Source organism: Callionymus lyra, chromosome 4 (assembly GCF_982586985.1).
Source record: "Callionymus lyra chromosome 4, fCalLyr1.hap1.1, whole genome shotgun sequence".
Taxonomy (NCBI): Eukaryota; Metazoa; Chordata; class Actinopteri; order Syngnathiformes; family Callionymidae; genus Callionymus; species Callionymus lyra.
The window spans coordinates 9,725,216-9,740,851 of record NC_141821.1 but is presented as its reverse complement, the minus strand read 5'-3'; the positions used below and the strand labels follow the sequence as shown (position 1 = coordinate 9,740,851).

General features: G+C 37.2%; 2 protein-coding genes across 2 annotated transcripts; both read left to right on the top strand.

The window, feature by feature from the left end:
• Nucleotides 1-1,860: 1,860 nt before the first annotated feature.
• Nucleotides 1,861-10,672, top strand: ndufs2 (NADH:ubiquinone oxidoreductase core subunit S2). Its single transcript, XM_087788660.1, has 14 exons — nt 1,861-1,981; nt 2,513-2,616; nt 2,803-2,993; nt 3,070-3,190; nt 4,065-4,177; nt 4,268-4,342; nt 5,024-5,101; nt 5,182-5,267; nt 5,348-5,467; nt 8,360-8,489; nt 8,567-8,662; nt 9,372-9,455; nt 10,416-10,473; nt 10,544-10,672. The coding sequence occupies exons 1-14, from the start codon at nt 1,875-1,877 to the stop codon at nt 10,579-10,581; spliced, it is 1,401 nt and encodes a 466-aa protein (XP_087644786.1). The 5' UTR covers nt 1,861-1,874; the 3' UTR covers nt 10,582-10,672.
• A 186-nt stretch (nt 10,673-10,858) lies between these two features.
• On the top strand, nt 10,859-14,137 carry fcer1g (Fc epsilon receptor IgFc epsilon receptor Ig). The gene is made up of 5 exons (XM_087790295.1): nt 10,859-11,015; nt 11,926-12,023; nt 12,215-12,262; nt 13,498-13,515; nt 13,596-14,137. Exons 1-5 carry the CDS (start codon nt 10,949-10,951, stop codon nt 13,647-13,649), a joined length of 285 nt encoding a protein of 94 aa, XP_087646421.1. The 5' UTR covers nt 10,859-10,948; the 3' UTR covers nt 13,650-14,137.
• The last annotated feature ends 1,499 nt before the right edge of the window (nt 14,138-15,636 follow it).

The following is a 15,636-nucleotide window of genomic DNA, read 5'->3' as shown; positions in this document are numbered from 1 at the left end:
AGTGTGCGTGTGTGTGTGTGTGTGTGTGTGTGCGCGCTCATTGATTTGTATAGTGTGTTTGTACAGATGTGTGACTGACGAGTGTGCGAGCAGGACTATTGTATGCATGTGTATACAGTACATGTGTGTGTCGCCCATATCTGTGTGTGAGTTTTCAGTATATGTCCATATCATTTTCATCACAATCCAGTACTTTTATACCTCTGGAAGGACTGTATCCCGTATAATTAAAATTATTATAATTGATGTGTCTTTGAATTTAGGAAAACGTTTTATGTTCTTGTACTGTTCTTCGTAGCAGAGAATCCTGTTCAAAGATGTACAACAAACGTATCCATCTTTTCTTTTTGTTTTTTTTTCATTTTCTTCCCAATATTTTTTAAAAAATGTATGTAATTATTTTTCCACAGTATTACATTAATAAAAGCACTGTTTCTTTTTTTTAAATAAACCAAAATTGTGAAATAGTTGTTTTTGATTGTGTCGTTTTTTTGGGGGGCGCGTGGCTAAAGTAGAAGTTTGACAGTGAGTCACTGAGAATTTATGTCTGGCATTGTGAGGCATCAAACTCACACAACATCTTTAGCGGTTAGCGAACAAAATGTATAGTTACCAAACTATCTTTAACAGGAATATGAGTGTGATACTTTGTTTCATTCTTGGAGGATAACTCTAACCTAGTTATGATCATGTTTTCGGGTAATCTGGCGAAATGTATCATACAGGGGCAACGATAAAATACATTGGGATATATTGTGATAGTGTAGTAACAAGGTTATATTTGTATTATTGTTGAGTACTTGACTGTGGTGTTGCAGAATTTACAGACCACATGACTCTTGATGAAGTCGTAACTGCTTTCATTTGTTTTCAAACCAAAATATGTCCAAACATCGGCTTTAAAAGCTGCTGGAGTCCACTGTATCCTCTCGTCCTCAGTCTGGTGTTGCAGAATTTCCAGACCACATGATTCTTGACGAAGTCGTAACTGCTTTCATTTGATTTGAAACCAAAATATGTCCAAACATCAGCTTTAAAAGCTGGTGGAATCCAATGTATCCTCTCGTCCTCAGTCATTGCCGGGACCTCGCTGGATTTCATTGTTCATTTAACTGCGTAGGACGTAATGACTGTTGCCACCTAGCGGTCGGATGTTTAATTGCAAAACAAAAACAAAAAAACCACCATCTGAATATTTCATTGTTAACTGTACATAAAAAAATACACATTTTATTGATATTTAAACAATAAATTAATTATTTCACTGCGGAGGAAGTAATGACTGCTGCCATCTAGCGGCAAGAAGTTTAATTGCAAACAAATAAATAAACAAACTCAGTGATTCATGCAAGTTAAATGTAATTAAGAAAATCTAAAACATATACATACACACTTAACTAAAATAATTACCATTAAAGAACTATTATTATTGAAAGCCAAAATACTTTTCTTACACCCTTATTATTTGTCACTAAACACTTCATGTCAGACTTACTGTCATTGGAAGTCTTTGTATAATTTTTGACATTGAATAATCTCAGTCCCTTATCTTAACTTAAACGCTGGCATCTTTATAAATTCATCAACATGAACCTTATTCCGCCTTATTTTGAGACAAGCATCCGGCAGGCAACTTAAAATGACACGGAGAGTCAGATTTGGCCCCAGGGCCTTGAGATCGAGGAGAGATGTGAAGATAAACAATGAAAACAAGACTTGATACTACAGTAAAAAAAAAATCAGATTCCATTATAGTAGAAGCAGGTTCGTGTGCTCTACTCTACGCCACCGACAGGGGGCAGGCGTCAGACCGTGAACAGCAGAAGAGAAGAAAACACTTGACGTCATCCAGGCTGGTTCGTCCGTCCACCAAGATGGCGGCCACAATGTTGAGGTCGCTCTCTAAACTGGGACGTCCTTCAACCAAATTGATATTAAACAAAGGTTTAGCGGCTCCTGGCTGCACTGTGCTGCAGACTAGGTAAGTGTGTGGAAAGAAAGCTCGCTTTATGGCTGATTTAGTAGTGAAAAAAGCCCCGTTTGGTAATACTTAGCAACCAAATGCTAACATGCCGGCGTCCCTTTTTGTTATGAGACGGAATCTTGTATGTATTTAGTAAAATACTGTTTTGTTTATTTTGTCTTTGGCATGGTGTATATTTTGATTCATATAATAACCTGAATGCCTTACCGTGGTTACTGGTATCTTTATATAACTGTCACAATGTTGAAAGGTCAAACCCTTTCGTGGTTTAAGGACTTAACGTTATTCCGGTCATTGATATAGAAATAAGGAGACATTTGTTTGAAATAGATAAGATATTGTCCTGGTTAACTTAAGGATGTACTGGGTTTTTTTTTAAACTCTGTATCTGAGTAATCTAACTCTGCATTTACAGTATATATTTGTTTGTGACTCTGGTCTAGAAAAGTGCTCCAGAAATGGTACTTACTTACTTTTCAATGTCTACCAAATTGTGAGACAATATGAACATTTTTATATTCCTTACAGGCAGAAACAATGGCAGCCAGATCCAGAGTGGCTCGAGCAATACTCAGGAGCTGTAATGTATCCTAGCTCTGAAACTAAGAACTGGAAGCCACCTCCATGGAATGGTAAAATTGGACATAAACCAATGTTTTCATGAATGTATTTATTTCTCACCCTGAATAACGAATGAAAACCATAGCAGGCACAGGGCAGTCCAACCTTTATAACTTGACACATGCATGAAACTTGATGATGTTCTTTGCTTTGTTTTTTTCTATTCAACACATGTTTCTCTGATTTGTCTCTTTTAGACATAGATCCAATTCCAGAAAAGGATGTGTCCAACTTGACCATCAACTTTGGTCCTCAGCACCCGGCTGCTCATGGCGTGCTGCGTTTGGTTATGGAGCTGAGCGGTGAGTCGGTCAAGAAATGTGACCCTCACATTGGCCTGCTGCACCGCGGCACCGAGAAGCTCATCGAGTACAAGACCTACCTGCAGGTAACGTTCTTATTGTTGTAGGAGGTGGTCAATGGGTTCCCTGTTGAATATGTTTGTTTCTTCTTGTGAACTTCAGGCCCTGCCATACTTTGACCGTCTGGACTATGTTTCCATGATGTGCAACGAGCAGGCCTACTCCTTGGCTGTGGAGAAGCTTCTTAACATCCAGGCCCCGGAGAGAGCCCAGTGGATTCGAGGTATTGTTGTAATTGTGAAGCAAAGTGGGCTTTGTTTTGGTATCGACTTTTAATGTTATTGTGGTTTGTTGACGGCCCCAAATCTCTCCAAAACATATATTGTCTATGGTGTTTGCAGCATATCGAGCGAACTCGGCACTTTGTTGCAAACTTTGTTGAAAATCAAATTTTCATTAAGCTGTTTATCATCTTTTAAAATCATACCTTATAGCAATACTCTTGATTGATGGGAACTTGGAATTTTATTTAAAGACTTAATATAGATTAAATCTGTGAGAAAATTATTAAGTTACAAATGTATGTTAATTCCTTTTTGGCATATTTAGTAACAAACGCACAAAACAAGAACCTGAGAAAAAACGGTTAAAAAGAAGAAAAGTTCAAATGAAAAAAAACTCCGGTTTCCTCCTGCAGAAACATAGAGATGTTGATTGAGAATTTGGGGAAATTGTACGTGTGTGTGCGTGTGCGCGTGTGTGTGTCGTTGTCTGTCTTTGTGTGCCCTGTGTCGGAGTAGTATCCTGTCCAGGGTGTCCCTCATCTGCCTAATGAAAGTGGGATAGGCTCCTACCCCCACAAGGGATAAAAGTGGTAGAAAATGAATAAATAAATAAGCATCTCTTTTGATGAAGTCAATGGTGGGTTCCCAAATCTGGTGATACTTCTTAATATTGCCAGAAAGAGTGAATCTTATCTCCTCCAAATGAAGACAAGATTACATGTCATTCGACCAGATCTTGTTTGACGGAAGAGGAATTGATTTCCGTCAAACAAGATCTGAGAGTACTGAGTACTGCAAAATAAATTTTAGGCACAACCTATCCAGTATTGTTTATATGTGCATTTTATCTGTGCATTTTTTTCTGTTTTCTAGTTCTGTTTGGAGAGTTGACTCGCATCCTGAACCACATCATGGCTGTCACTACTCATGCCCTCGACATCGGTGCCATGACCCCTTTCTTCTGGCTGTTTGAGGAGCGAGAGAAGGTTTCAACTTTTTTCAATACCGACTAAAAACTCCTACAACTGCTCATTTGTATTTTAAAGGTTTGTTAACATTAATTCTTCATTTTTCAGATGTTTGAGTTTTATGAGCGAGTGTCTGGAGCCAGAATGCACGCGGCATATGTCCGACCTGGTGGAGTTCATCAGGTGAGAGCAGAGAGTGTGTTTCTTAAAATAATAAATCTTAAAGGGGAACTAATGTGTAGATTTTAGTGTGTGTTAAATAGATGTGTGTAACTATTGTATCATCAGTGTTGTTTCAATGAAATATTGACTTTAGAAAATGATCTTAAGCCCCGCCCACTGAAAACGCACAACACTTCTGGAGATTAATTCTTGTTTACCATAACCACACCCACTCTCCTTTTGTATGACTCGTTGTATAAACAAAGCGGGCGTGATTACAGCTGGCTGGAGGAGGAGTAAAGCCATTATTATGTCATAATGGACTCTGCTTTCGTAACCTCTCATTCGCCCAGATTTCAGACAAACTTTATAAAGTAATAAGTTAAAAACATGGTCATGATGAGGGACTTACTGCATCTTGGAAAGAAAGACTTCAACATCCAAACATGAGAGCGAGTCGGGAGAGTTGGGTTATGAAAATGAGAAAAAAAACTATTTTCTATTCGGTTTTATATCAATTATGTTAAAGTGACATATTTTATCCCGAACCTATTGGTCAACAAAGTGTATAGCAAAATTATTCTGCATGACACCTGAAAGTTGACTAATGTGTAAGAATGCATTTAAAATGCGCCAAAAAAATTGGTTTCCAGCAAGGATATTGAAAATGAAGGTTTCTGGCTCACATGTTTGTGTTTCCAGGATATGCCACTGGGCCTGATGGATGACATCTACGAGTGGTGCAAGAATTTCTCCATTCGAATTGATGAAGTGGAGGAGGTGCGTCACTGACTCCATGACTTAGTGTCTTCTGCTGAAGCTGCTCCTCAGATCAAAATGTTGAATATGTCTCTGTGCAGATGTTGACCAACAACCGCATTTGGAAGAACCGTACGGTTGATATTGGGATCGTGACGTCTGAGCAAGCGCTCAACTACGGTTTCAGGTATTTTCCGAAACTCGAAGATGAACAACGTAACGGATGAACGGTGATGAAACTAAACATTGTTGTTCTTGTCTCGCTAGCGGCGTGATGCTCCGAGGCTCTGGGATCAAGTGGGACCTGAGGAAGAGTCAGCCCTATGACAAATACGATGAGGTGGAGTTTGATATTCCCATCGGAAGCAACGGGGATTGTTATGATAGGTGAGCCTCACTTTGTCACTATGACATCACTTCCTGACTATGCATGGTTTTATATAAGTGGCGTCTGTGCTTCATACCACCGTAATTACTCAAATAACTCGTTGCATTATCATCTGTCATAACGACGTCGGTGCTTTAACTATGTTAATAATAATAATAATAAATGGTCATGAAGTTTCAAAACCAGATTAGCCTGAATTAAGGGATTTGCATCGATTTCCCGCGAAACTGAGCGACATCAGAGACGAGCCGTCGGCGTGTCACGATATCACCAAATCAATAATAAATCCACCTCCTTGTACACGCACACATAAAACTTTATAAATGACCTGACAACTTAGCTCATTAGCATACGGCAAAGACAGGGACAGGTTTACACTTGTTTGGAAGTTCACGATCTTGTAAGAAAACAAATGAGACGAGATGAAAAGTACTTACAATATGTTGCTTTAAAAAAGGAGGTTGAAAGAGACGAGTGACTGGATCACTAGTGTTTGACTAGATCATAAGTTAGTATTACTTCTGTGTATATACTGAGTCGTGCTAAGTTAGTGCCGACAAGACACGTCGCCATAGCAACCAACAAGCTGCGCCGCACAGTTCACAGACGGAGGGAGACGTTATACAATAAAAGATTATAAATTAATATATTTGATGTTTTTTCGATATATCGTGCAGCCCTATTATGGATGTAACGGATAATCGGATAATGACGGTGCTTTTACTGTGTGCAGCGTCCTGACCTCTAGTGTGGATTGCAGTATGACTACTAACTTACTGTTAATCCTCTCTGCACTTTTACTCTCATCCTGTGTCCTTAGCTGCTTTCTTGCTACTTTCTTTTCCTCCAGCATTGTTTCCTATTTCAATGCTCTAAGCCAGCCTGTGAGTCGATTGTTACTGGTTCACACGGAAAGGAAAAAAAATTATATACAGTCATTTCTAGTCTTTTTTTTTTTTTAATATATTTTGGTAACATTAGCATTTGACTCTTGGCGCTTGTTTTAAGTCAAGTTTACACAAAGCTAGTTCACTTTTAACAAGTCAAAATGGGTTTAACACAAACACTATCATTTATTTTTAAACTAGTCCACAGTGCAAATTAATTTTCTTTAATTAATTAATTATTTGAAATGGTAATTTATGAATTAAAAAGATTATTTTGATGAATCCTCAAGATTGTATTTAATATTAATGTATAAACTACAAAAATGACTTTAAAAACATAGATTAAATATTAATGTGTAACCTTTCTGATTTAATTTCAGTTTTTTTTTAATTTATTAGCGTCAAGCTGTCATTCACAGCAGTCATTGAATTCCTTTATGGCTTGCACTGTTTTCTATTTTTAGTAAGTAATTTGTATTTGTAGAGCGCTTTTCTAGACCAGGGTCACAAAGCACTTAAACAATTAAAACAATACTCAATAAAATACAAGCTTAAAAGGTCAAGATAGCACTGAGACAAACACAGTAGTCTCAGGAAATCAAGAAAAAAGTCAAGAAAAAAGTCTTGATGTTTCTTGAAGGAGTCAGTAGATCATCAAACAAAGATGTTTCTTGAAGGAGTCAGTAGATCATCAAACACAGATGTTTCTTGAAGGAGTCAGTAGATCATCAAACACAGATGTTTCTTGAAGGAGTCAGTAGATCATCAAACACAGATGTTTCTTGAAGGAGTCAGTAGATCATCAAATACAGATGTTTCTTGAAGGAGTCAGTAGATCATCAAACACGGATGTTTCTTGAAGGAGTCAGTAGATCATCAAACATGGATGTTTCTTGAAGGAGTCAGTAGATCATCAAACACGGATGTTTCTTGAAGGAGTCAGTAGATCATCAAACACGGATGTTTCTTGAAGGAGTCAGTAGATCATCAAACACGGATGTTTCTTGAAGGAGTCGGTAGATCATCAAACACGGATGTTTCTTGAAGGAGTCAGTAGATCATCAAACACAGATGTTTCTTGAAGGAGTCAATAGATCATCAAACACAGATGTTTCTTGAAGGAGTCAGTAGATCATCAAACACAGATGTTTCTTGAAGGAGTCAGTAGATCATCAAACACAGATGTTTCTTGAAGGAGTCAGTGGATCATCAAACACAGATGTTTCTTGAAGGAGTCAGTAGATCATCAAACACAGATGTTTCTTGAAGGAGTCAGTAGATCATCAAACACAGATGTTTCTTGAAGGAGTCAGTAGATCATCAAACACAGATGTTTCTTGAAGGAGTCAGTAGATCATCAAACACAGATGTTTCTTGAAGGAGTCAGTAGATCATCAAACACAGATGTTTCTTGAAGGAGTCAGTAGATCATCAAACACAGATGTTTCTTGAAGGAGTCAGTAGATCATCAAACAGATGTTTCTTGAAGGAGTCAGTAGATCATCAAACACAGATGTTTCTTGAAGGAGTCAGTAGATCATCAAACACAGATGTTTCTTGAAGGAGTCAGTAGATCATCAAACACAGATGTTTCTTAAAGGAGTCAGTAGATCATCAAACACAGATGTTTCTTGAAGGAGTCAGTAGATCATCAAACACAGAGAGAGAGGAAGATCGTTCCAAAGCTTACTTTATTTCTTGATTTGAGCTTATTTTGTTTGTTTTTCTGTTAATTAAACGCTTTTGCATTTCCACACTCGTCAGCGTGTTAATGTGATTCAGGAACACTTTTTCTCAACTCGTCTTTTCTTGGTTTACATCAATTAAAATGCAGTTTGGCCTCGTTTTTTTATTTTTCAAACCACAGTTTAACGATCAGTTCCAGCGTCATCCTCCTCTAAGCGTTTGCTGCACAAGTGGAGCGAAGCTTTGATCAGTCGTCTCGTGATAGACTTGCCTGATGGTTTCATCTTGACCCTGTTGTAACCCCGTGTTTGTGTGCAGGTATCTGTGCAGGGTGGAGGAAATGAGGCAGTCACTCAGGATCATCCTTCAGGCGCTCAACAAGATGCCGGAGGGAGAGATCAAGGTGGATGATGCCAAAGTTGCTCCGCCCAAGAGGTCCGAGATGAAGGTGAGCTGATGTACAGACGTTGGTACTGTTTAGACCTGTAAGTGTATCATGTTTGTTTTTGTTTTCTTTTGTGCTAGATGTCTATGGAGTCCCTGATTCACCACTTTAAACTGTACACGGAAGGTTACCAGGTCCCCCCCGGGGCTACTTACACCGCCGTGGAGGCCCCGAAGGTGAGCCACAAACTGTCCAATGAAGGGAGGCGTTGATGGATTTATCGGCGCCGATGAAAGCGTTTTTTGACGTCGCCCTGATCGAAACGCAAACAAAAAGCTGATTCGTCACATTTTCTTAAGGATGCTTTTGGTATTTATACATGAGAATAGATCCTTTACTACTCCTTTAGCATAAATGAACAAAGAATCATGGATGAGGAAGGTTTCGGAGAAACGCGACTTTCTCTGCACCTTTTGTTAAACGTCTATGATGCATTCAATGACGCCTGGATTGATATGGTGCGTTCAAAATTGTAATATATTTCATTCAACACTAATCTAAGTCATTAACGTTCATTTAAAAACAAAACTCACAGGCTTTCTGTGGATATAATATTTTGGGGAAAAAACATGTTATTGAAGAGATAAGTGAAGTTTACTTTGTGTGTTTGATTAGTTCACTGTTGAAATCACCTGTTTAAGTTTTTAACAGTTCAGTATTGTTTGTATATTTTATGATATAGATTGTTGCGTTTGTTTTCTAGTGTTAAGTTATTGTTATTTAATAGGTTTGTGTGATCACTTTAAAAAAAGTGACTTCATGTTCAGGTTACTGTTGATATCGAGCACTAAATGAAGACGTGTGCACGTGTGTGTGAGACTCCTGGAACAGAACAATTCATTTTGTTGTAACTTGTATCTATTTTCTGTGTGTGTGTGTTCACAGGGGGAGTTTGGTGTGTATTTGGTGTCGGACGGTTCCAGCAGACCATATCGCTGCAAGATCAAAGCTCCTGGCTTCGCTCACTTGGTGCGACAATTCAAACTTCACAAACCCTCCTGAAATATTAACACACTAACACACACACGCTCTTGTTAAATTATTCAGTTGAAAGGCTTGTCTCTGGGCTACTTTTGCTTCATTTAATGTTTTTAAATCACACTATCATCTCTTATGTCTAAGACAGCTTTTTCTTTTCCATGTTCAGGCTCAAAACTGTCTTTACAGTTGCTTAAACCAACCGTTGGCGTGTGTTTTTGGCTGCACGCTCAAGAACCCGTCGACTCACTGCCTGTCGTGAGATTTTAAAAGTTGGATTCAAATGGAAGAATGTCACTTTCAAGTCACTCTAACAATAATTATTCTTGGCTTTTACTTTCATACACATGTGTATTTGTGACACCATACGTATCACTATACAGAGTTAACGATACAGAGTTAACGATACCATGTATTGGGATACTGTAGGAACAAGGACATATTTGTAGTATTGCCAGAAACCAAAAGCTGTACAAATGTCAGCTTTAAAAGTGACACGAGCCGACCGTATCCTCTCGTCCTCTGCAGGATTTCACTGTTCCTTTAGCTATGGAGGATGTAATGACTGCTGCCATCTAGCGGCCAGCAGTTTAATTGCAACACAAATGAACAAGGGTGTGCATTTAATTGTAAATTAAAAATTGATACAATGCTGTTGAATATCTAATGTATGGTTACATTTATTTTAATATTTTCTTGCACAACTACTTCTCATTTGTCACGAGGGACTAATGTGCTAGAAAAGAGCTGAGCTAGAAGACACAGGGCTTCATTTATCAGTCACTCAACCTTCAGAGTGTGGAAATAATTTCTCTCTCGATATGAAGAAACTTGGAGTTTTCCTCAAAGTAAAGGAAGGTTTTTCATCTTCACTTCTGTGTTTTCTCGTTACGGTTTCTCTCATTTAACGTGTATTATTTGTTAATATGTATTTTGTAATTGCATTCTCAGGCCGGGCTGGACAAGATGGCTGAAGGACACATGCTGGCAGACGTGGTGGCCATCATCGGTGGGTGAAGAGTCGAGTTGGAGGCGATTTGTCGGAGAATTAAACGTTAATCTTTCTCTTTCTCTCACAGGAACACAGGACATCGTGTTCGGTGAAGTCGACCGCTGATGAGGAAACGTATCGTTCTTGCTGTAGTGACTCCTGATCAACTGATGTACAAAACCTGGATTCATCCTAATAAATATTTTATCTCCTTCAACTCTTCCATGTTGTTTTTTTTGTTGTTGTTCCAGGGAATCGACAGTATTTTGTGTGTGAAGCACGAACTCGTAGCGGTTCCTCTGGTTTCTTTTAAAAAGAAAAGGAAAGGTGGGGGCGAGTGTTTTGATGAGATCAGTCACTAGTGGACCTCAAACTCTGACCACAACTTCCCCTCGAATGACAGCCCGGAGTTTTAGTTTAGACAGGAACTCAGAAGCCGAGCCGACACGTTCTGTTTCTGCCGCTGCCGATTTGTGTCTGGACCCGGGTCAACATGGTGTCCCACCGCAGGAGCCCATTACTGGTGGTCTTTCCTCTGTGGTTGTGCTTCGGAAGAGCTGGTGAGTTTGTGAAGCTCGATGAAGTTTGATTGACAACTGAAAAAGGAATCGAACTTAAAGCTCCAGATGACATTGTTGGCTCTTAGTTCCTGTTTGATGGTCTAACAAAAACCTTGTTCTAATAGTTTATAACTCGATAATAACCTCCGAACGAACACGTTTATTAACTTCTCTTCGTGAACAAATCACAAACCTTGTCAAATCAGTAGATGCTTCGAATCCACGAGTGACCTTTTGTAAGATTTTAAATTCTCTTATTTCCTCCTTGAACATCTCGGAGAGAACTTGACCGATAATAAGTTGCTTCTTTAAGTGTTTAAACCCGTGAGCCCTTGAGCAACGGAAACTGTTGTCGATCCTGGCGAAGATAAATCTCTTGGGTCTGCGACCAGAGGAAGAATTGAAATACTTTATTACACGTATACAGTATATGCAGCCATTATACATATTTATATATATATATATATATACACATTTATCTCACAATGAAATGTATTTCTAAAAATAAACTTATAATATATACTAATAAAAGTGTGTATAAAGAACAAGACAAATACATGTTTAGATTATTTCATTAGTATATATATATATAATTATAAATGGTGAAGATGGAACTATGGGAGACATGTTTAAGATTAAATGGGAAAGTTTAAAAAACATTTAGTGAGTATTTACCGTTTCGTAGATCTTGTAAAGAATGTCACAGGTTGTTGACGCTCCAGTGTTAAAGTATTTTAACCAACTTTAAAAACATGGGGTCAAATAGGGACTTATTTTCCAATAGTTGGATGTGAAACGATGGTTTCAATGGAATTCATCTCATGTCTTCATCTCACCTTGGAGAACCTGATCATTTATAATGTAATAGTAAATAAAAGTGATGCCTGATATTTGTCGTTTCTGTCCGAAGCGGGAGCGTCTCTTATTGAACCACAGATCTGTTACGTTCTGGACGGGATTCTGTTCCTCTACGGGCTGGTCCTGACCATCCTCTACTGCAGACTCAAGGTGGGTTTGAAGAGGGACTTTACCTCAAGTCTTATCTCTCCCTGAAATAGTACGACGGTGAGATGTTTCCTCGACTCAACGTGACGTCACAGGCACAGGGAAACATGCGTGGATGTTTGTGAACCGTTGACTTGATGGACTTTTTAAGGGTTGTTTTTTTTAATACTGGGTTTTTTCAACGTTGCGTACAGATCGTGACCGCTCGGAAGGAAATAGCCGCCATGAAACCAAAGGCCAAGGTGAGTTCTTCCAAACTTTCTTCAGAATCTTTCATGACAATTGGTTTCTATGTGAATTCTCTCAACGACGTGTCAAACTCAAGGCTTGAGACTTAGAGTCGACCCAAGTATGTGGACCTCCAGAGATGATTCTAATGCACGTCCAGTAAATATAATGTTGAAGGAAACAAATAGAGGTCAAAGATCGTGATTCCATTCGTTAGAGACGAATAAAATGTAGCGTCTGAAGCTTGTCTAGGTCAGATTTAAACAAAAACTATACGAAATATAAGCAATTGAAGAATTGTTAGAACCCGTTTTAAGGTTGTCATAATAAACATATATATATATATATATATATATATATATATATATATATATAAATAAATATAATATAATAAATAATACTATATAATTAAAAATAATAAAAATAAAAAATTATAAAAAATAATCAATAAACAATAAATAATAGATAATAGATAATAGATAATACATTAAAAAAAGATAATAAATAATAAATAATAAATAATAAATAATAAATAATAAATAATAAATAATAAATAACTTACAATACAATACATAATAACAGCCAAAGATACGGATGTTCGTCAATATGCAGTTTGCACACAAACCTTTGTTTAAATACACATATAGAGACAAACCCTGCGTGACTTTAACTAAAGTCCACACAAATGTTTTTCAGAAAAAGGTCATAGTGATCGAAACTCTTTAACTTCAACAAAATGTAAAAAATATTTACTTTATTTTGTAAAAGCTAATGCCCTTGAGCCAAACAAAGATGTAGATTAAAAAAAAAACCAACATAACAGAAATGAAGATTTTTGGCTTAAAATATTCGATTAAATATTAAATATAGTTTTATTTAATTAAATGTATTTTTGTTCTCTTTCTTTTTATTCGTTATTTATATGTCATTTTAAGTTGCCACCACTAAACAATCCATCAAGAACACACAAGTATAATAAACCACACAAAACACATGTTCATAAATACAGAACAAAATGTTAAAATAAAGAAAACTAAGAAACTATCATTAATAAATAAAAACAATAATAATAATAATTTAAAAAAAAAGGAATGATAAATATACCAACAGATACAAACATTATATTTTTTCATTATTGCTGGTTAATGTATATGATTTTTTCCCCAACAATTGTAATTTCCTTTTATTGTCTCTTCTTCATGGATTTATTCAAACTTTTCTTCTCCCTTCTTTCATTCTTCGTCCCCAGAGTGAAAGCATCTACCAGGTACGTCTAATGTTCGCCAAGTTGACTCATGTTTTCTTAACTCACACCACGTCCTCATTCATCTCATTTACGTCCGGCAGGATTTGAACCCGCACCCCCTGGACACTTACGAAACCATCGGCTTGAAGAAGTGACCCGGCGATCAGGAGGATATAAAAGCCTCTCAGCAGACAGTCTGCTCACGAAAAAAAAAAACACCCTTGAATAAAACTTTATTTAGAATTCGGCAGGAAGTGAAGAAATGTTTCACAGAAGAGGGAAGTGAAGAAATTCCAACACATTCTTAAAAGTAGAAGTCGTCTAAAAACAAAAAAGCTACTCTTTTTTATTTACATTTTTGCTTTTAAATGCAACATATTCAGTGAAATCATATTTTTCAAGCTGTTCTTTTAATATATTAAGACTCAAAATTGCTGCACTTCACATATAAAGGTAGTTTTATTTTTAGCAAGAAGTTTATTTCTCATATACAGAATGTGTTCACACACACACACACACACACACACACACACACACACACACACACACACACACACACACACACACACACACACACACACGCGTCTGATTTAGATGTTGTATAGTTTTCACCTTCAAATAAAGAATCTCTTTCTAATCAGGACTTCCTGACTTGAGTCTCTTCCTGGTTTTGCAGGACAGGAAGTCGTGTTTGCACTTGTGGCGAACGATAGATATTAGACTCGGCTTAAAACACCGTTTAAAAAAAAAAAAGGATTTTCTAAAAATGATTAATGGTTTAAAAGTCTAAGAAAAAAATCTTTCATCTTTATTCTTGACAATTAAAGCTGTTCAGGGGCCACATTTTAAACTGTGGCCAAAATAAAATGAGCAGAAAGTATAAAATCAAGTTATAAAATCAGGCTAAATATGCTAAAAGTATTATCATAATGTATGGGTTATAACTTTTCAAAGCTAATTTTTCCCCTAAATATTCTTTTTTTTTAGTGAAAGGGAAAATAATTGGAAAAGTGGAGGGAAAAAGTCCTAAAACAAAAACCCTATAGTCATTTTGGAGGCTAGAAATCAATAATAGAAATAAATGCAAAATAAAAGGTGACCCGAAGGCCCAAAAACAAATGTGTTTGAAGTATTCCTTGTGTTATTTCTGGGTCAAGGTGACCCGCAGACCCGATAACAAATGTGTTTGAAATATACCTTGTGTTATTTCTGGGTCAAGGTGACCCGCAGGCCCGACAACAAATGTGTTTGAAGTATTCCTTGTGTTATTTCTGGGTCAAGGTGACCCGCAGACCCGATAACAAATGTGTTTGAAATATTCCTTGTGTTATTTCTGGGTCAAGGTGACCCTCAGGCCCGACAACAAATTCGTTTGAAGTATTCCTTGTGTTAGGTCAAGGTGACAACAAATTTGTTTTCAGGCCTTCAGGTCACCATGACCCTGAGTTAACACAAGGAATACTTTAAACACATTTGTTTTCGGGCCTTCGGGTCACCTTGACCCTGATGTAACGCAAGGAATACTTTAAACTCATTTGTTTTCGGGCCTTCGGGTCACCGTGACCCAGAGATAACACAAGGGTTAAGACGATCTTTAAAAAGTGTCAATATCTCGAGGCCATTTCTAGTAGCTCGCCAAGTTGCCGTGTGGTTCTGAACATAAAACGTAATTCACTTGATGACGCTATAATTAGTTAGAATCCTTGTGATAAAAGAAAATATTCCGTGTCGAAACACTCGATCAGATACGCGTCAGCGGTCGAAGACAGGATGGTACAGATGTTATCTTCTCACGCTTTCAGCATCTCACACACATGCGAGTGGAATTGAACAGAAGTTGCTGTTTGTATATCTTCGTGGGGAGAAATAAGAAATGTACGGTAATAGAAACTACAAATATTTACAATAAATTAAATGTATTTTAATTTTAAAATGGTACAATTATCTCCTCTTAAATTAAATGTATTACTTTTGATAGAATAGTAATAAATACTATTAAAAACAGTATTTTTTTTTAATGTTTTCATGTTTTTCTTTACTATTGTTTTATTTATTATTTATAAGGGGCACTAGTTTTTATAACCACCAGGTGTTGCTGATAAAACAAATAACACAGAAACGCAGCTAATTAAGGATTTAATA